We start from the raw sequence: 20327 nt of genomic DNA, 5'->3' as shown, positions 1-20327 counted from the left end.
GTCCGTCCGTCCATCCGTCTGTGGACACGATAACTCAAAAACGAAAATAGATATCAAGATGAAATTTTTATAGCGTACTCAGGACCTAAAAACTGAGGTCAAGTTCGTAAGTGAGCAATATGGGTCAATTGGGTCTTGGGTCCGTAGGACCCATCTTGTAAACCGTTAGAGATAGAACAAAAGTTTAAATGTAAAAAATGTTCTTTATAAAAAAATAAACAACTTTTGTTTGAAAAATTTTTTTGTAAACTTCACTGTTTACCCACGAGGGCGCTTATTAGGTGCAAATTTTATAGTATGCATTAATATAGGAATATCAGTGTGTGTGTGTAGCTATTTAAAAGTGGATATCATTTTTTATTAACGTGACGTCAAAAAACAAACGATTGCTTCATTAACACTGTCTATACATGGTATTTCAACAATTAACTCAGTCAATTGTTTGTTTTCACTTGTTAAGTTAATAATTTCAGTTTCGGTATTGTCCAATTAAAGGATAGTCATCACCGACCGACATCTTCAAAAAGTCAACGGTCTGATCTCCATAATACCACAAGTCACAGGTGCACTTGTTGAAAGTGAACTGGTGGCTTTTTAAAAGTTGATTTTATACTTGTGGGTAGTACACATTTAAAAAATAAGCTAGTGTAGCGCCACTTTCTCTTAAATTGATTGTGAGCCATTCAAGCTTCCGTAGCAATAAGCTAATATAATATTGAAATGAATAATAATTAAATTAGGGGCCATTCAAAAATTACGTCACGGTAAACGCCATTTTTCCCTCCCTTCCCCTTCGTCACGCTGAATCACACTCTTCGTGACCCTTCTAAAAATATTACACGAAAACTACTCCCCCTCCATAGGTAGTTAATTTCGATCAAAAGTATACAAATACTGATATTTTAAAATATTCATTACTTCAATAAAAAAAATTTCAATGACTATCTATCGTGAGAGAAAAATAAAATTAACAAATTAAGAAAAAAATTTAAAGAAATGTTTGATGAATTTCGTACATCACGTTTCCTAAGAATGCCCCGCCCCTTTGTCACATTAAGCGATACTCCTCCCTCTCCCCAGTAGGCAAACATATTATATGACCTAAAAAAACAAAAATTTTTATTTGAATTAAATTAATTTATGAAAGTTAAAGAATAATTTTCATAAATAAATTCTAAAAAAAAAAAAATAATGTTAGAAAGACCCAAAATATACCAAGTGTTTTTGTACCACTAGGCATATACATATCTGTAGTATGACAGTATACATCCGTTTAGTAATGCATCTAAGCGAGAGGTATTATATACATGTATTTAACTTTAGTTGGGAGACGCTTGGAGAGTGGAAGTTTTTTAGTTAATTAATAATATTTGTATGCAACAAAACTCCCACTCTCTGCATGCATACAACAAAAGTCTTGTGTTTCGTATCTGTAGCCTTACAATATATGTATATAATACCTCTCGCTTAGATGCATTACTAATCGGATGTATTCAGTCATACTACAGACATGTATATGCCTAGATGGTACAAAAACACTTGGTATAATATAATATGGTTTTTAAATCAAATTCTTGATCAGAACCACAAAATAATTTCTCAGCAAAAACTCGCACCTTTTTTTCAAACTCTTATACAAGGCGGTTAATTTCAAAATCACTTTACTGTTGAATGAAAATTTAAGAAATAAACACTTAACGGAAGTAAGTGTATTTGAAATGTATTTCTTCTAATGGCAATAATAGACCAGTGCCGAAGCATTCAAAGATAGTAGAAAATGAAAAAAAAAATTACAGTAGGATGAAACCCATTAGAAAAGCAGGGGAATATGATCAAAATGAGAGGAAACATAAATTACGGTCGATCCGAGTTCGGGAAGTGGGAGGGGGTGAGCTTTTAAGGGTAAAAAATGGTTTATCTTGATTTCCGGCAAAACTACAAGTCCTATGGAAAAAAATTAAATGGCAAAGTTGTAGGCAATAAAAAGATCTACAACTTTTGTATTTGCAATTTTTTCACATAACCTCAAAATTTAGGTGAAAAATTCAAAAAACCAAGTTTTTGGTTTTTTATTTATATCTTTGTCAAAAAATTTTTTTTTTCTTCGAAATTTTGTGAAAACTTACCTTATTATGTCCCGAATACACTGTAATTTATTTCATTAAAAATAATTATTTTTTCGCTTCATTTTAACTTAATATCAGAAAAGCACCCTAATTTTCAATCGAAAATTCTGACGTCAAAATATCAGCTTTTTTCAAAAAGTTTGGAGGCTTTTTGTTCCTTGAAATATCTACTTTCTGACGGTGTGAAAAAACAACAATATTTTGAAAAAGTTGTAGAATCTTCTTTAAATAATATTTGTAGATGCCTATTTATTGCTGTTTCAAGATAATTGCCGGAAAAGGAAAGAAAAGTATCGTTAATTCTATATTACACGCGAAAAATTTGTCAAATTTGGCCAATGTTTTTTACAAAAAAGATGAAAGTAAAGGAAATATAAAAAAATGGATTACAATTAATCAAATCTATTTATAAATGTAAAAAAGAAAAAATAACACTGAATCAATAAAGGTTTAAAAAATATCAATTGGTAAAAATTAAATCATTCTTCATTTTGGCAAACCTCCCACCCACAGAAGGAGCAGCAGAACAACATTATTACAGAGCATATTATCAGCTTTAAACTTGGTTGGGTAACGAATTGACAGCAACAGATTGGGGCTGGAAGCAACATCAGCGTGGCAGTATGCCCAAATTTACAGAAAATGATTTAATTCCGGAAGTATTGCTCAAAACTATTTGCTGCAGCTGTAAAACTGAATGTAACAGTTTAAAATGTGGCTGCCGAAAACATGGTTTAAAATGCACAAATTTATGCACTAATTGTCATGGTTCTGAAAATTGCTCCAATATGGAAGAAAGAATCTACGAGGAAGTAAATGATTCAGAGGAAATTATGGATGAAGAACCAATGCAGACTGGAAATAACATTGGAGACGAAGATGATGGTCTTGAAGATTTCGACGATCAACTAGAGTTGGAAAGATTTGTCGAATCTGACGATGAAGAAATGCCTCCAAAGAGACAAAAACTAATGAATAACTGATTAGAATTTCAGATAAGGTATTTATAAATAACAAATTTAACGTTTTTAAAAAAAAAATTTAATGATTAACGTAATCAGAATTAAGTTTCTAAATTCAATAGTACGATTTACATGTATATTTATTTTGTATGAGATTTTCTATGACATGAATGTAATTCGAGTAAAATAAATAAACTTTTTAACTAAAAAAATTGCAGCAATCACATTTTTTGATGAAATTGTACATAGTAATTAAAAAAAATTTTCGAATTTGTTTTTTCAATTTTTTGCATTTTCTAAGAATATTTCCTATAGTAATGTATATTTTTTTTTACACCATCAGAAAGTAGATATTTCAAGGAACAAAAAGCCCCCACACTTTTTGAAAAAAGCTGATATTTTGACGTCAGAATTTTCGATTGAAAATTAGGGTGCTTTTTTGATATTAAGTTAAAATGAAGCGAAAAAATAAATATTTTTAATCAAATAAATTACAGTGTATTTGGGACATAATAAGGTAAGTTTTCACAAAATTTCGTAGAAAAAAAAATTTTTTTGACAAAGATATAAATAAAAAACCAAAAACTTGGTTTTTTGAATTATTCACCTAAATTTTGAGGTTATGTGAAAAAATTGCAAATACAAAAGTTGTAGATCTTTTTATTGCCTACAACTTTGCCATTTAATTTTTTTCCATAGGACTTGTAGTTTTGCCGGAAATCAAGATAAACCATTTTTTACCCTTAAAAGCTCACCCCCTCCCACTTCCCGAACTCGGATCGACCGTAATTTATGTTTCCTCTCATTTTGATCATATTCCCCTGCTTTTCTAATGGGTTTCATCCTACTGTAATTTTTTTTTGTTTCAAAAATTATCTACTCTGGTCTATAACAGCAAAAATAAAGAATTGACTTAAAGACACTAATTTTTTTATTTATTTATGAAAATTATTCTTTAACTTTAATAAATTAAAGAAACTCAAATAAAAATTATTTAATAAAATCAATTAAGTAATTTATTATGAAATAAAGTACAGTGCAACCTTAATATAACGTACCTCAATATTACGAATTCCTCGATTTAACAAATTTTTCGTAATCCCTTTGAATTGCCCATAAGAGTCAATGTAAAATAAACCTTTACATTACGAACATTTTTTGAGAACAACCTCTTTATAACGAATTTTCAACTATCCAAAAAAAGTGCAATAATTTTAAACTATCAAAATTGTGCAAAAATATCTCTAATTAACGAATTTTGTTAACCCAAAACCTTTATATAACACGAAACATAATTAATTACCTCTTTATAACAAATTTTAGACCAACCTAACCTCAATATAACAAGCCTCAGTTTAACGAATTACTTGATATAAAGAATACTTTCTTGTTCCCTAGTCCCTACCAATTTGTTATATCGAGGTTACACTGTATTAAGAAATTTCAAGTTTATTTGCATGCAATTAATTTTTTTTTTGGGCAATTCGTCGTTACAAGTGAAAACAAACAATTCACTCAGTTAATTGTTGGAGTGCTATGTGTAGACAGTGTTGCTTACTCTATCACATTACTCATATATGCGTAATGACATACATAACTGATAATCCCATATTAATACATATTATAAAATTTGCATCTAATGTGTGACCTCGTGAGTAAACAGTGGTGTTTACAAAAAAATGTTTCAAACAAAAGTTGTTTATTTTTTTTATAAGGAACATTTTTTACATTTACTTCTTTATATTATTATTTTTACAATTAACTTTTGTTCTATCTCTAACGGTTAACAAGACCCAATTGACCTATGTTGTTCATTTACGAACTCGACCCCACTTTTTACGTCCTGAGTGCACTATAAGAATATCATACAAAATCATTCTCCAATGTGATAATGGTAGGGAGTTTGTAAATATAATTATCCCAGAATTAGCAAATATGCTTGATGGTGTGAAAATAATACACGGGAAGCATCGCCATTCCCAAAGCCAGGGCTAGATAGACGAGCGAATCAAGATATTCAAAATATGCTTACAACCTGCCTTATCACTAACCAAACAACCAAGTGGTCAGAAGGTTTAAAATATGTTAAACTGATGAAAAATAGACCTTTTCATGAGGGTATAAAGCAAACTCCCTATGAAGCTTTATTCGAAACAAGAATTAAATTGGGTTTGAAAACATCAAATTTACCTATGGAATCTGTTGAACAGCTGGAAACAGAAGAAGATTTAGAGCAATTACTAGAAAGAGAACACACAGTCAATTCACCTTATAGCAAAATCGCTGAAAATGATGAATTTTCCATTGAAACGTTAGATATAATTTTGGATGATGGTTTATTATGCAACCAAATTAAAGATAAAGATGGAAATTTTGACTTAAATTCTGTTTTAAACAAGAAGCCAATTTTAATTGATAATGCTCGAAAGAAAGCAAGGGAAAATTAAAAAAATCAAGCTATCAAAAAGTGTAATCTTTCGAAAGAAAAATTTCCTGCTGCTGTGATTGGTGAGTTAGAGTTTCCATTCCAGACGTTGATCGTGGTAAAACGGATCCAAAAATTTGATTTGTGTTGTTTTGTCTAGGGATGACGATAATAATTTATATAAATTAGGAACTAAACAAGGAGTAAAACAATCTTATTCTAGGCATGAATTCGCCATTTGCGAACAAAAGTTTATATCTTACGAAAATGTTCCTCAAGATGTTGAGAAATCGGTAAGAGAAATTATAGGAATGCAGTCCCTTACAGTCCCTTATATATATTCAGTTCACATATACCTAACTTTTTGGGAAATGTACACATGTTACGGTAAAAGTGTACATTTCCCAAAAGAGTACATTTACCGTAACATATATATACTAATACCGTTTCTTGTTCAGAGGGAGTCCTCATCAGTTTGTGACTGTCTTCTGGTGTCGTTGCTGCAAGCATCGTTTTCTCGAAATCTTCCGTGCTATCAATATTATAATTTTCAGTAAAATTAGCGATGTTACTTGCATCACTTAGATCGTCTTCTTCCACTCTGCTTTCAGTTTCATCACTGTTATAGGTATCTTCTTCGGTTTGTCTTTTATTTAAATTTTTCTTCTTCTGACTTCCATTTACTATTTCTTTTTCTTTATAAGTTTTATAAGCTTTTAATATTTCTGTGTTTCTGTCCTTTTTTTACGTTACTTTTATTCAATGCGTTCATTTAAAAGGAAAAAAAAATTAAACTGTCTTAAACAACTTTTTCCGCTTTTAAGATTGAAAGTACATACTTTTCTTTTTTTCTTTGCTACAGCGGATTCATCTTCGTCGCTTGAATTGTCAAAATGACGATATATTAAATTTGGGATATCGAAATCTACTAGTGCGATCATTCAATTCTGCTACAGTATCTGAAATCAAATATTTTCATGAAAACAACAACTTTTAATGATAAAAAACTTTAAATTTTCAATGATTTATGTCTCCAAATCTCTTAGATTTTCAGACTTTGTAATTTAAAAAATGAAATTTTCAATTTAAATATTAATAATTACATGCTAATACGACGATTAGTATGAAATAAGTATAGTATATTATGTATTCATAACAATTTAAAACTAATAATTTATGAATAGCTGAATAGTATATTATTTATTCATAACAATTTAAAACTAATAATTTATGAATAGCTGAATAGCAGTAGATTTTTAAGGGAGCCGGTGGAAAATGATTGTCTGAGTGTGATGAAAAATGTCATATACGTGAGTGCTTGCGCTTTTTTTATTTACGCCCATGCGGCGGGGCAGAAGTTCCCAACTCCCGGGCACCATGTTGTCTTTATTAAATATTTAAAAAAAATATTGGATTTTTAAAAAATTGCAGATTTTTTCCGAAAATTCGTTGTTAACGAAAATAAAGATTATTTCGTGGTTCGAGCTATACATAAAAAATTTAAGCTTATTTTTTGACATTAATTATAAATTTTGATATTTAAGTTATAAATGTTTATATTTTAGGCTCTTCTAAGAGTTTTTATCTCATTATTTTCATTTTTTACTTGGCCTAAATTTGAAAAATTAGCACTATGAAAATAAAAATTATAATTTTTGAAAAAAAACGTATTTACTAAAAATTTCTTTAAAATGATTATTAGTCATACAAATTTAAATTTATATTTATTATATTTTGATAAATTTTTGTCAATAATTTATACATTTGGAAAATCAAAACTTTCTAAAATATGGTCTTCAAGAATTTCATCTTGAAGATTTTCGTCTTCAAGGTTTATGTCTTCGCTATTAACTGGAATGCACTCTAATCGATTGCTGCAACCGTTGATGCTGCAGTGCTGACATACTTGGCTGCAAAATAGCATCATTTTAAAGAAATTTTTTGTGAATACTTTTTCATTCAAAAATTATAATTTTTATTTTCATAGTGCTCATTTTCAAATTTAGGTCAGGTAAAAAATGTAAATAATGAAATAAAAACTCTTAGAAGTCAAGAAGTATTTAGAATGGTCCAAAATAAAATGCCATATAGTTTTCAAATCAAAAAGGATGAGGTTTGGTGAAAATTGTCAAGAGTACAAAACTGCTTAAAATAGTTTAATTTATAAAATTTAAATACTTTCAATTTAAATTTTTGACTCGAACCACGAAATAATCTTTATTTTCGTCAACAACGAATTTGCGGAAAAATCTGCAATTTTTTTTTCAAATGCTTATATCTCGAAAACGGTGAAGTTAAGTAAAAAGTGTAAAGTATCAAAAAATGTTTAAAATTGTCCAAAATATAAAATTCAATATTTTTTTAAATAGTTAATAAAGACAACATGGTGCCCGGGAGTAGGGCGACTTCTGCCCCGCCGCATGGGCGCCAATCAAAAAAAGCACAAGCACTCACGTATATGACATTTTTCAGTACACTCAGACAAACATTTTCCACAGACTCCCATAAAAATCTACTGACGAGGAAAGAATTCCTCAGTTAGACGGTTTTTTTGGTTTCATTTCCTCGATTAATAATATAATTAAAACGATTTAAAAAATATCTTAATGTTTGCATTAAGGTCAGATTTTTTTAACCCTTTTAATCCCCGAACCAAATAAAGAGGAGTGTTAAGTTTGACCGCTATGTGTGTCTGTGGCACCGTAGCTCCTAAACGGAGTGAGCTGATTTTGATTTTTTGTTATTTTTGTTTGAAAGGTAATTTGACAGAGTGTTCTTATCTATGTTTCAAGTGCGAGTGTAGGCTTCCGTACCTGAAATATTTGACGGGGTTTTTAAAATTTTGTAAATTTAACCTGTTAATTATATTAAACCTTACTTATTATAATTTAATCAGGGCAATTTTTATACATTTCCATATGAATAAATTAAATAATTGCACATAAAATAAAAAAATGCCCATGGACACTTAGTTTTAATACTTCTTACTTTAATACTAATAATCAAATTAACTTCTTTAAAATTGTATAGATAAATTCATTGTTGAATTGTATAGATTGAATGTATATATTTGTTCGCCAATTATTTTTATATTTATTATATATTCATAAAAAATTCAAACTTTGGTAATTTAATGATTAATCCTTGAACATCGATAAAATAAAGCGACAGATTTAATTAGGAAAAATATCAAACAATATTTAAATATATCATAAAGAAAAAACAAGTGAAAACAAACAATTGACTGAGTTAATTGTTTAAATACCATGCATAGTCAGTGTTGATTTCTTTATCACATTACACATACAAACATGTGACACATACATAACTGATAATCAAGTATAGTACATATTATAAAATTTCCTCCTAATTGTCGCCCTCGCGGGTAAACAGTGATGTTTACGAAAAAATGTTTCAAACAAAAGTTGTTTAATTTTTGATAAGGAACATTTTTTAAATTTAAACTTTTGTTCTATCTCTAACGGTTTACAAAATGGGTCCTACGGACCAAGACCCAATTGACCTATGATGCTCATTTACGAACTTGACCTCACTTTTTACGTTCTGAGTACGCTGTAAAAATTTCAGCTCGATATCTTTTTTCGTTTTTGAGTTATCGTGTCCACAGACGGACGGACGGGCGGACAACCGGAAATGGACTAATGGTGATTTTATTATCCTATTTTAACACCTATGACAAAATTTTTTTCCTAGCATCATTATTTTTAAGCGTTACAAACTTGGGACTAAACTTAATATACTATGATATATTTCATATATACATGTAGTAAAAATATACATATTTAATTAATTTATTCTTACCGTCAATTTACAATATCAAACACTTAACAATTGTTTCTTTTATTTCGAGATGAAAATTTTTATGTCTGTTAGTTAAATAGGGTATTGCGTTAGTTAAAAATAAATCATAAAATTTGAAAAAAGTTAAAATTTATGTAAAAATATACTTAAATATTCTGATTTCAAGTCATAAAAGCACTTTTTTCTTTTAAAATATTAAAATTAAAAATCGTAATTTTTAAACTATATATCACGTGACCTAAAACGCGAGTAAGCCCTGCTGTGATGTCATAGCGGTTTGAGGCATAGACCATCAGTTAGTTCAGTGTAGACAGTTGGGTATAATATATACATAGATAAGTATTTATATTTATATTATAATCAGATGTCTATGAATATATCCGTCAAAATTATTTGTGTTATTTCGTATAGTGATACCCATATTACGTCATCAAATTAGATTGACAGTTTAAAAAAGGTTTAAAATTTAATTTAAGTTTTTGGCAAGAAAGCTTGTGTATTTTTCCGAAATAAATTTTTGGTGGCTTTTTATTAGCAAAATCAACATTTTGAGGTACTATGTGTATGACAATACACAGCTCAGAATATTTTCATATTTCATTACTAAACTGTTCACACGATTATGAAATTTATATTCCTAATAAATAAAACATATCAAATTTGAACAGAGACTCCAAAGATATTATGAGTTATTAAAAATTGAACACACGAAATAAAAGATAAAAATTTTAAATGTATAAAATATATGAGCTTGTATGAAAATGGTCTTTATCCTATTTGCATGCCATTAGAAAACTTATAATCTTTAATTAGCTTTGAAAAATTATCTAAAAAATTCGATTTTAAAAATTACATACAACTTAATTATGATTATTGAATTTTATAAATAAGTTTTCAAAGTTAATTAAATATTATAAGTTTTCTAATGTAATGCATATAGGATAAATACAATTTTTATGCAAGACAATAGCCTTATTATTCAAGAAAAGAACCTTATTATATAAAGTAATAAAAATATCTATATAGTCGATTATACTAATTTAGTTTTCCAGTACATTCAGAGATGACATTAATTTTCAAGCGATAAAAATTGTTTAGATTGTGTACTAATACCATGGTTGTGAATTATCACAAAATATTGAATTACTAAAAGTCTTTGAAAATACACTACCTAAAACAGGGTTGACCAAGACCACCACATATCTTATGTTTAAATTCATATTCAGAAACTTACTTTAAAAACATTATTTATTGAGTATATTTTTACTAACTATTACATTGTTATAACTAAATATTTTTATAATTTTTGTACATTCTAAGCATATTTAATAATAAATAAGATAATTAACAACTTATTTTTAATAAACTGTTTCCATTTGTTCATTTTTAGGCACGAAAAATATCTTTTTTCCTATTTTCATAAACGAATTTGTATTTTACGTATTTTTTACTGTATTTGTATTTTACGCTTTAATTTAGTTTTTTTTTTCTGACGTTTTAGTAGCATTTTTTTGAAAAGTAACTAAACTGAATTTTTATCCTTAACAAGTGAAAACAAACAATTGACTAAGTTAATTGTTGAAATACCATGTATAGACATGCCATGTTAGTAAAAAAAAGGTAGCCACTCTTATAGAGCCACTTATATATACATATCATAGACACAACTGATATTGCCATATAATACTATATAATTTGCTCTCTCACGAGCTAACAGTGTTGTAACGAAAAAATGTTTGAAAGTTGTTTATTTTTTAAAGAAACATTTTTTACATTTAAACTTTTGTTTTGTTCTATCTCTGACGGCTTACAAGTGGGTCCCACGGACCCAAGACCCAATTGACATGTGTTGCTCATTTACGAAAAGAAATAGTATGTATGTCCTGAGCATGCTATAAAAATTTCAGCTTGATATCTTCTTTCGTTTTTGATAATTGAAATGGTAGGGAAATTGTCAGGCGGACAGATAGACAGACAGACGAAAGGACAACTGGAAATGGATTTTATGAACACCTATACCAAAATTTTGTTCGTAACATCAATATTTTTAAGCGTTACAAAATTTGGAACTAAACTTAGTATACCTTGATATATTTCATATATTCATATTATAAAAATAGCATTTGAGAACATTTTGTCTATTTGACATTAACACAAAAATGGCGAACAATCTTACTCACATATACAGAGACACCTACTAGATATAAATAATGGAAAATACCGCTAAAATATAAACGTGTAATTTTATTTAGATTTTACAATCCTCCATTATAACCTAGAATTTGTTTAGACCGTGATTTATATACCTAAACTATGAATATATTTTCTATCAACTCTGTGTTCAGGGGCTTAGCACGTGTACTTCCAGTAAAATTTTGTAAAAGTATATTGGCTGAAATATAAAGATTTAATTTTATTATAGATTTTATGTTCTTTTAAATTTAGATAAAAGAAATATGTCGAATTTAATACAAGGAACTGCTTCGGATGAATTGAAACGTATTGTTTGGGTAGACCTGGAGGTAGGTTCAATAAATAAATGTTAACTTATAAATAAATTTTTATTTTTGTGTCAATAATTTGTAGATGACTGGTTTGGATATTGAAAAAGATCATATTTTGGAGGTAGCATGCTTAGTAACTGATGGAAAACTAGATATAATTGCAGAAGGTCCTAATTTAATTTTACATCAACCTGTAGACGTTTTAAATAACATGAATGCTTGGTGCTTGGATCATCATGGAAAGGTAACGAAAACGAAATAAAATAAATTGTAGAAATTAAATAAACTGAACATGAAAAATTTTAAAATAATTATACGCTGAGAACTAAAAAAGCTTTTAAAAAAGTAGGTATGGTGCATAAACTTAAGAATTTTAGCTCAGTTCAATACTTTTCGAGAAATCGATTTAAAAAATAGTTTGGTAGTTTGTGTATTTAGTAGACAAAATAGTACTTTCTCAGACGAGTCTAATCAAATATTTGAATAAAATCATTCGATAATTGTCTTTAGCCTAGTTGGTTATTACAAACTTGTAAGCGCGCTGACGCCCATAAATTTAAAGACCGCACTTTCTAACCTAACTGACTTTTTTCAACACCCTCAAAAAAAACAGTTTGCGCCCGGTTCCGAAAAAATCGTAGGTTTACTTCTAAAATCTCACCTCAAAATTCTTATTTCCTCAACTAAATAACGACATTCATGTAGCGAGAAATGTAAAGAGAATTCATGTAAAGAGAAAATTACTTTTCCGATAGAGGGCGGGAATTTATTTTCCCATACTTGTTACATTTAAACATCCTTTTAGAATACTTTAAGAGTTGAAATTTACAAGAAACACAAATCGAGATAAATGAAAACTTTGTTGTAGGTGTGCAAATTATCGATGATTTGATAATTTTATCTTCTTTGTTTATTTCAAAAATTCTTGACTGGGTATTCGAACATGTTGAAATAGTTGGTAATGAGACTAAACAAGGAAGGTAGAATCTAATTCAATGTTATATTGACTTAGGCCTCAAATTTAATAAGTGAATTACTGAAACATGAAAAGAGCATGAACGCTGCATCAAATAAGGTATTTTTTTTATTTATATGTTGTTTGTAATGTAAAGGCAATGTTAAATCCAAGTTTTGGATCTCGGCAGACGACCGGGTCATTCTTAAAAATAAAAAAAATTTAACCTTATTTCAGTTTTTTCGATTTTGACTCAGAAGGCCTGGTTTTTCATCAAAGATTGTGAAATCATTTTTAAAGTAGGTTGGCAACAATTTGAGGCCAGAACGGTTTTTATAGGATCAGAAGTTTTGGAGATAAAGCTTTTCAAAATTTGGTCAATTTTCAAGTTACACGATTACTTATCCACAGATGACATGCCATACGATAATAAAGTGAACGAAGCATTGCCGGTGCCCGTCTGAATATTGTTGAAAACCCTCCTGATCTGTCAAAAGACGACATCCTGGACTAACCAGGTCCATTAAACAAGTCTTTAAAAACTGGTGTCAGATTTTCAGATATTTTGCATCCATGTATTTACACATATATTTCTTTTTATACCCTGTGTATATGAAATATACACTCTGTACCTAGCTAAGTTGGCTACTTTTTGTTTGCGAAAAAAATTTATTCTTTATAAAAAGCGCTGCTTTCAAAAATATTAACATTCAGGTATTCATTGTTTATAAATTTAGAACAGATAATAAGGGAAACGGTTCAATAAATCATTCCAGAGATATGTAGGAGTGTATTTAAACAATTTGATGATTACATGTATAGAACACGAAGGTGGATATGTTGAGGCAAAAACGAACTGAAGACTGTTTTTATTTACGTCAACAATAATACTTGTAACGTAATGGATGGAAAATAAATAGTCTGTAAACATTTATTTTTTTATAAATATTTTAAATTAGCTAATAAACATTTCAAGTATGGATGACTGGTTAATTTGGATAACAAATAACGTGTTTTATAAATAGGATTTGCAAAATTTAATTTAAAATTGAAGCGGTCAAAACATTCCCTTCGTTAAAAATTCATTTCTAAACAGTTATCTTCAGTTCGTTTTTGTCTCAACGTATCCACCTTCGTGTTCCATACATGTAATTGTTCTTTTACGAAATTGTTTAAATACACTCCTATATATCTCAGGAGTGAATTATTGAACCGTTTCTCTTATTATCTGTTCAAAATGGTCAACATTTCTAAACAACCAATAACATTCCTATCGAACTTTCTCAATTTATAGACACCCTGTACATTCGATGTCAAAAGTGAATAGCTGAATGTTAATAATTTTGAAAGCAGAGCTTTTTAAGAAGAATAAATTTTTTTCGTAAACCTTATAATAAAAAAGTTTTCCATATGTTGCCAACTTAGCTAGATACTCTGTATATGTAATATATATCAAGGTGTACTAATTTTAGTCTCAAGTTTGTAACGCTTAGAAATATTGATACTAAGAAGAAATTTTTGGTATAGGTGTTCATAAAATCAACTAATTAGTCCATTTCCATTTGTCCGTCCGTCTACCTGTCTGTCAGCACAATCACTGAAAAACTAGAAGTAATATCAAGCTGAAATTTTTATAGTGTGTTTAGGACGTAAAAAGTGAAGTTGAATTCGTAAATGAGTAACATAGGTCAATTAGGTCTTGGTTTTGTAGGAACCATCTTGCAAGCCGTAACAGATAGAATAAATGTTTAAATGTAAAAAATGTTCCTTATAAAATAATGAACAACTGTTTGAAAATTTTTTCAATTGTAAATATCATTGTTTTCCCGTGTGGTCCCAAATTAGTAAATGAATTTGATGTCCATTTTCTCTAAAACCATAACAGATAGAGAGTTGAAAATTTGTATGCAGCTTCAACTAGTAAGTCTTGAAAGAGAGGACGCCATAAATCAGGATGTGTTTATTTTCATCAAACTTTGCCCTCTTTGATGGACCTGGATGGTCCAAGTTCTTTAGAGAGATTAGGATCAGTCTTTTAAGAGATCATTAGGATTTTCAACAATATTCAGCCGGGCATCGATAATTCTTTGTTTACTTCATCTTCGTTTGGCATGCCATCTATGGATGAGTAATCGTTTAACTTGAAAAATTGACCCAATTTTGAAAAGCTGTATCTCCGAAACTGTCGGTCCTATAAAAACCGTTCTGGCCTCAAATTGTAGCAAATTTAAAACCCCTGTGGAAATAGCACCCCCAAATGCGAATTTTCATAAAATGTTGATAGGATTCGTTTGTCCATCATTAGTCCACATTGGTCCACCCTCTAATTAAAAGTTATGGCACAGTCAAAAATTTGTACATCAGCACCCCCAGATGCAAATTTTCATAAAATGTTTATGTTATCCGTTTGAAAATTATTTGTTCACGTTTGTCCACCCAAAATTTTTATTTGTCCACCCTTCAATTTGAAGTTATGAGGAAATTAAAATTTAGTTTAGCACCCCCAAATACGAATTTTCACTAAGTGTTGATTTAAATCGTTTTCCATCATTTGTTGTTAAAATTTAGCTTGAATTCGCTACAATACAAAAAATGTTGCCAATGATGCTTAAAAAAGCTGACCATTACATTTTTATAAATTGTGGAGTAATTTTTTACGTTTTAATGAATTTGTTATGGAGAAAAATTTATATTATCGAATGCCGGATGAATTTTTATTTTCGTCATAACGTTATATTGACGGGTTGGCAAACAAAAATTTTGAGTGGACAAACCATTGCCAAACGAATGGCATCTGCATTTTGTAAAAATTCGCATTTGGGGGTGTTAATGTCAAATTTAAAATTCATCATAACTTAAAATTGAAGGGTGGATAAATAAAAATTTTGGGTGGACAAACGTGGACAAATAATTTTCAAACGAATGACATCTACATTTTTATAAAAATTTGCATCTGCACAATTAGAGAGTGAACAAATGGAAATTTTGGATGGAAAAATGTGGATTAATGATGGCTAAACGAATCCAATCAAAATTTTATGAAAATTTTCTACTTTAAAAACGACCATACAATCTTCAATGAAACTATTCCATCCGGGTTAAAATCGGCAATAACTTAAATAAGGTCAACATTTTTTTTTTTTTTTTTTAAGAATGATCCGGTCGTCTGACAGGTTGAAAACTTGGATTTAACATTTCATTTCAATAGAATAACGGAAAAAGATATGGCATTCGTGTTGTCGGTTACAGGTCAGAAATGGTTTTAATCTATGGAGGGGGGTACTCACATAATGGACCTACCGAATCCGCTCGCCCGGAACCTGGGGACTGGAGTTTGGCAAAAAAAATTTTTTGCTTTCTTGTAAGCGATGTAACTCGTAAATGGTGCACTTTAGGATACTGGTGCTGTGGAACTTTTTGTTCTTTAGATGTTTTTCTAAAACTTTGAATAAAAAAAAACTCAAAAACAATTTTTTTGTTGCAAATTTTTTTAAACCGCTGTAATTGTAGTTAATATTGAATATGAGTATAGGCAACAAACTTTCAGTTTTATTAAGCAATTTTGCTTTTTCGATCCCCGTCATTGAAATTGCGATCGGATAAAAACTCAGACCTTGGGGTCTACTCAAATTCAATCACTTTTTTTCAGACACCTAGTGCAAAATGGAATTGTGCAAAAACAATTAGATCAAATGAAACGTTTCAAAGCTAATTTTGTTCTTTGAGGTATCAATTTATCCCTACAAAATGTAGGGGTAAATTTTTTTAAAACAATTATTTGCAAACAAATAAATTCATTTGAAAAATAGCATTTTCTGGACCTGTAACCAACAACAACACGTACAATCCTCAATTCTATTGGCTAATATATATTTGATGCAACGTTCAATGTTTAATTTGAATTAATTAATTCGCATGTTTTGTGTCGCTTTCTCTCTGCTTAAGACTTATAAATTTTACAGTTGATCTATAAAAAAAACAATAAGCCCCTTCTTCACCTCTTATGTTATCAAATCGGCTTGGTATGGAATTAGGCGCAATAAATCAATAATTAGAACGAAACTATAAAACATAGAGAGTTACAAATTTTTGGGAACCTTCAAATAGTGGATTTATTGATTCAAATATCATATCAACCCAATCTGATGTATTTTAAGGGGATGAAAAAAGTAGGGATGTTAAAACTTTTATGTTAGAAAAAATTTATGTTTTAAAATTCGTTTTAGAATCCGCATATTTGAAAGTCATTAAATATTATATTTTGGACGATTCTAAGTACATACTTTTTGACTCTTCACAATTTCCACCAAACGTTACCGTCTTCGATATATATGCGTTAAAAAAGTATGGGTTTTAGCTGAAAATTCGTTATTGCGGAATACAAAGATTATTTTGTAGTTTTGTTCTAATTGATTTGAAAATAGTAAGCGTTTGAAAAAAAACACGTGTATTTAAGTCTCAATTTCAGCTAAAAATAAATAAAAAATATTTTTTTGAGCTTATTAATTAGCACTTGTTCAAACGCTTATATATCGAAATAGGTGAGTTTTGAACTTGTAAATTTTTAATTTACGTCCACATAGTGGGACAGAAATACCCTACTTCCGGACACCATATTCTTTTTATTTAACATTTAATAAAATTATTGAATTTTATATTTTAGACGTTTCTAAGCAATTTTTGACCCCTGAAATTTTTGTTACCTAATTTTCTAACCGTTTTCGAGATACATCACCGAAAATTCGTTATTGACGAAAATCATGATTATTTTGTGGTTACGATAAAAAATTAATTTGAAAGGCATTAAACAATATTCACAAAATGTGACACAAACTCATTCATTCACATTATTATTCACAAAATGTGAATATTGTTTAATGCCTTTCAAATTAATTTTTTATCGTAACCACAAAATAATCATGATTTTCGTCAATAACGAATTTTCGGTGATGTATCTCGAAAACGGTTAGAAAATTAGGTAACAAAAATTTCAGGGGTCAAAAATTGCTTAGAAACGTCTAAAATATAAAATTCAATAATTTTATTAAATGTTAAATAAAAAGAATATGGTGTCCGGAAGTAGGGTATTTCTGTCCCACTATGTGGACGTAAATTAAAAAAGCACAAGTTTACATGTATATGATCTTACACTCAGACAAACATTTTCCACCGGCTTTCATAAAAATCAACTACAGTACTTTGGCACATACCTATTTTGGTGGAAAATCGAAACGGACCACAAAATTTTTTCAAATCTAAAATTTTATACCATTTTAATTTTTTTATTATTCAATTAATCGAATTTCTATGGTTCGTCTGTAAGGCGATGACAGGTCAAGACGCTCCATTTTCTCACTTCTGCCTCGAAGAGCGTTGGAAAGTATAAAATGAGGAAAAACTTACGAAGTTTGTGTCTGGTTTCCGAAAATTTCATATTCTATTTTCGGAAACAGTCGTTGAATACCAGCTCTGTCATGTTTGGGTACTGAATGATAGAACCTACCATTTTAAAACGATAAATCGAGTTGTATTAAAGATTTGATTTTCTAGGAATAAGAGTTATGATTAGATACCGTAAGATTCACAAAAAATTTGCACCCAAAAATCTGTCACTGGCTTACAGTCCAACCCATCCATAGGAAGAAATTTATCTTTTTAAAATTCTATTTCAATTTTTAAGACAGGTTTAATTCAAGAATCATTAAAATCGAAGTTATCACTACCTGAAACAGAAAAAATACTTTTGGATTTTGTTGAAAAGCATGTTGGAAAAGGTGTATGTCCGTTAGCAGGAAATAGTGTTTACATTGATCGATTATTTTTACGAAAATATCTTCCAAATTTTAACGATTATTTGCATTATCGCATTATTGATGTATCAACAATCAAAGAATTATGTCGTCGTTGGTATCCAATGGAATTTAGTGAACAACCGAAAAAGAAATTGGTTCATCGGGCTATGAGCGATATTAAAGAAAGCATCAACGAATTAAAATATTTTAGACAGTCCATATTTAAATAATAGTTTTTTTTTATATTATTTGTAAATAAAGCAGTATTTTAAAGAATTTCATTTTTAATTTATATATTTAAAATACTCTGTATACAGGGTGTTTTTTACCCGACTGAGCAACACAAAGGAGTGGTAATTTGTTTATCAGTCAACATATATGTGTTAGTATATGGCGCGCTAGAGACCAAACGCGTGGGCCGATTTTGATATTCCAGGCGTCGATCGATTTGTCTTAACCTTGCGAGTGCTACTGACGATATTGCAGTAATGAAAATTCAATATGGAAACAACCAGACGCCATATTGTGAAAATCTGTATATGTATGTGGTACACTAGAGACCAAACGCGTGATTCGATTTTGATGATTCAGATGTCACCTAAAAATCAATATGGCCACCACCAGACGCCATATTGTAAAAAAGAATGTATGTGTGTTCCTATATGACACACTTGAGACCAAATGCGTGGGCTGATTTGGAAATTTCTGACGTCAATCGATTTGTCTTAACCTTGCAAATGCTACTGAAGATATGTCAGTAATGAAAAATGAATATGATAACCACCAGATTCCATATTGTGAAAATAATGTATATGTGTTCCTATGTGGTGAAATAGAGACCAAACGAATTAGCCGATCGAGACCAAACGAGTGAATGATTTCAATGATTCTTAAGCCAATCAATTTGTTCCAACCTTGCAAGTGCTACTGAAGATATGGCAATAATTAAAATTCAATATGGCGCCCACCGCCATATTGAATTACGGTAACTATGTCAAATATAGTATCGTTCAATAGCTATTAAATAGACAAATCGATTAACGTAATAATCAAATCGGATTAAAACCGGTTCACGAGTTCGGTCTCAAAGGACCAAACATACATACATACGTAGCTGAAAATGAAAGTCGACAAATTATGGTAAGTGAGATATTGTTGAATAGGTATTTGAAAATCGTAACTAGAAAGAGTACAATAAAATAAAATACAAATATTTAAAAAATAAAAAAAAACCGACTGACTAAAATATAAACTGAAAAGAAAAAGAGTCCAGCAGTTTACATAGCGACTTAACAATCGAGACCCATTAAAATCTACACCGGCTCCAATATTTCTAATAATGGGCCCCGACTGTTTAAGTCGCTATGTAACTGCTGGACTTCTTTTCTGTTCAGTTTAGTTATTAAAATAAATACCACGATACTCGAAATAAAATTGTATATTAAGAAATTCTATTTAAAAAATACAATTAAAATCATACAACGGACTTACATGTCGCTAAATATCGATATTTCGATTGCAACGCTAATATATCGACATTTAGCGACATGTAAGTCCGTTGCATGTTTTTTAATTGTATTTTTTAAATAGAATTTCTTAATATACAATTTTATTTCGAATATAGTGGTATTTATTTCAATAACTATGTCTCAACTCGACTCGACTCAACTGTTCAGTTTATATTTAAACTCAGTCGGGTTTTTTGATATTTTAAATAGTTTTTTTAATTTAAGTTGGCATT

At 29.5% G+C, this 20327-nt stretch overlaps 1 protein-coding gene across 2 annotated transcripts; it reads left to right on the top strand.

Annotated features, from left to right (window-relative positions):
- The first annotated feature begins 11597 nt into the window (after positions 1-11597).
- LOC123300087 (probable oligoribonuclease) lies at positions 11598-18816 on the top strand. 2 transcript variants are annotated; one of them, XM_044882561.1, is made up of 4 exons: positions 11598-11712; positions 11781-11857; positions 11922-12083; positions 18475-18816. In XM_044882561.1, exons 1-4 carry the CDS (start codon positions 11649-11651, stop codon positions 18814-18816), a joined length of 645 nt encoding a protein of 214 aa, XP_044738496.1. In that variant the 5' UTR covers positions 11598-11648. The 2 variants fall into 2 exon arrangements, with proteins under 2 accessions (XP_044738496.1, XP_044738495.1); XM_044882560.1 differs by having other exon boundaries at positions 11598-11718.
- Positions 18817-20327: the final 1511 nt, after the last annotated feature.

Source organism: Chrysoperla carnea, chromosome 5 (assembly GCF_905475395.1).
Source record: "Chrysoperla carnea chromosome 5, inChrCarn1.1, whole genome shotgun sequence".
In the NCBI taxonomy this organism is placed as follows: Eukaryota; Metazoa; Arthropoda; class Insecta; order Neuroptera; family Chrysopidae; genus Chrysoperla; species Chrysoperla carnea.
Note: the sequence above shows the minus strand (reverse complement) of the source record. Positions and strands in the feature narration are given on the sequence as shown.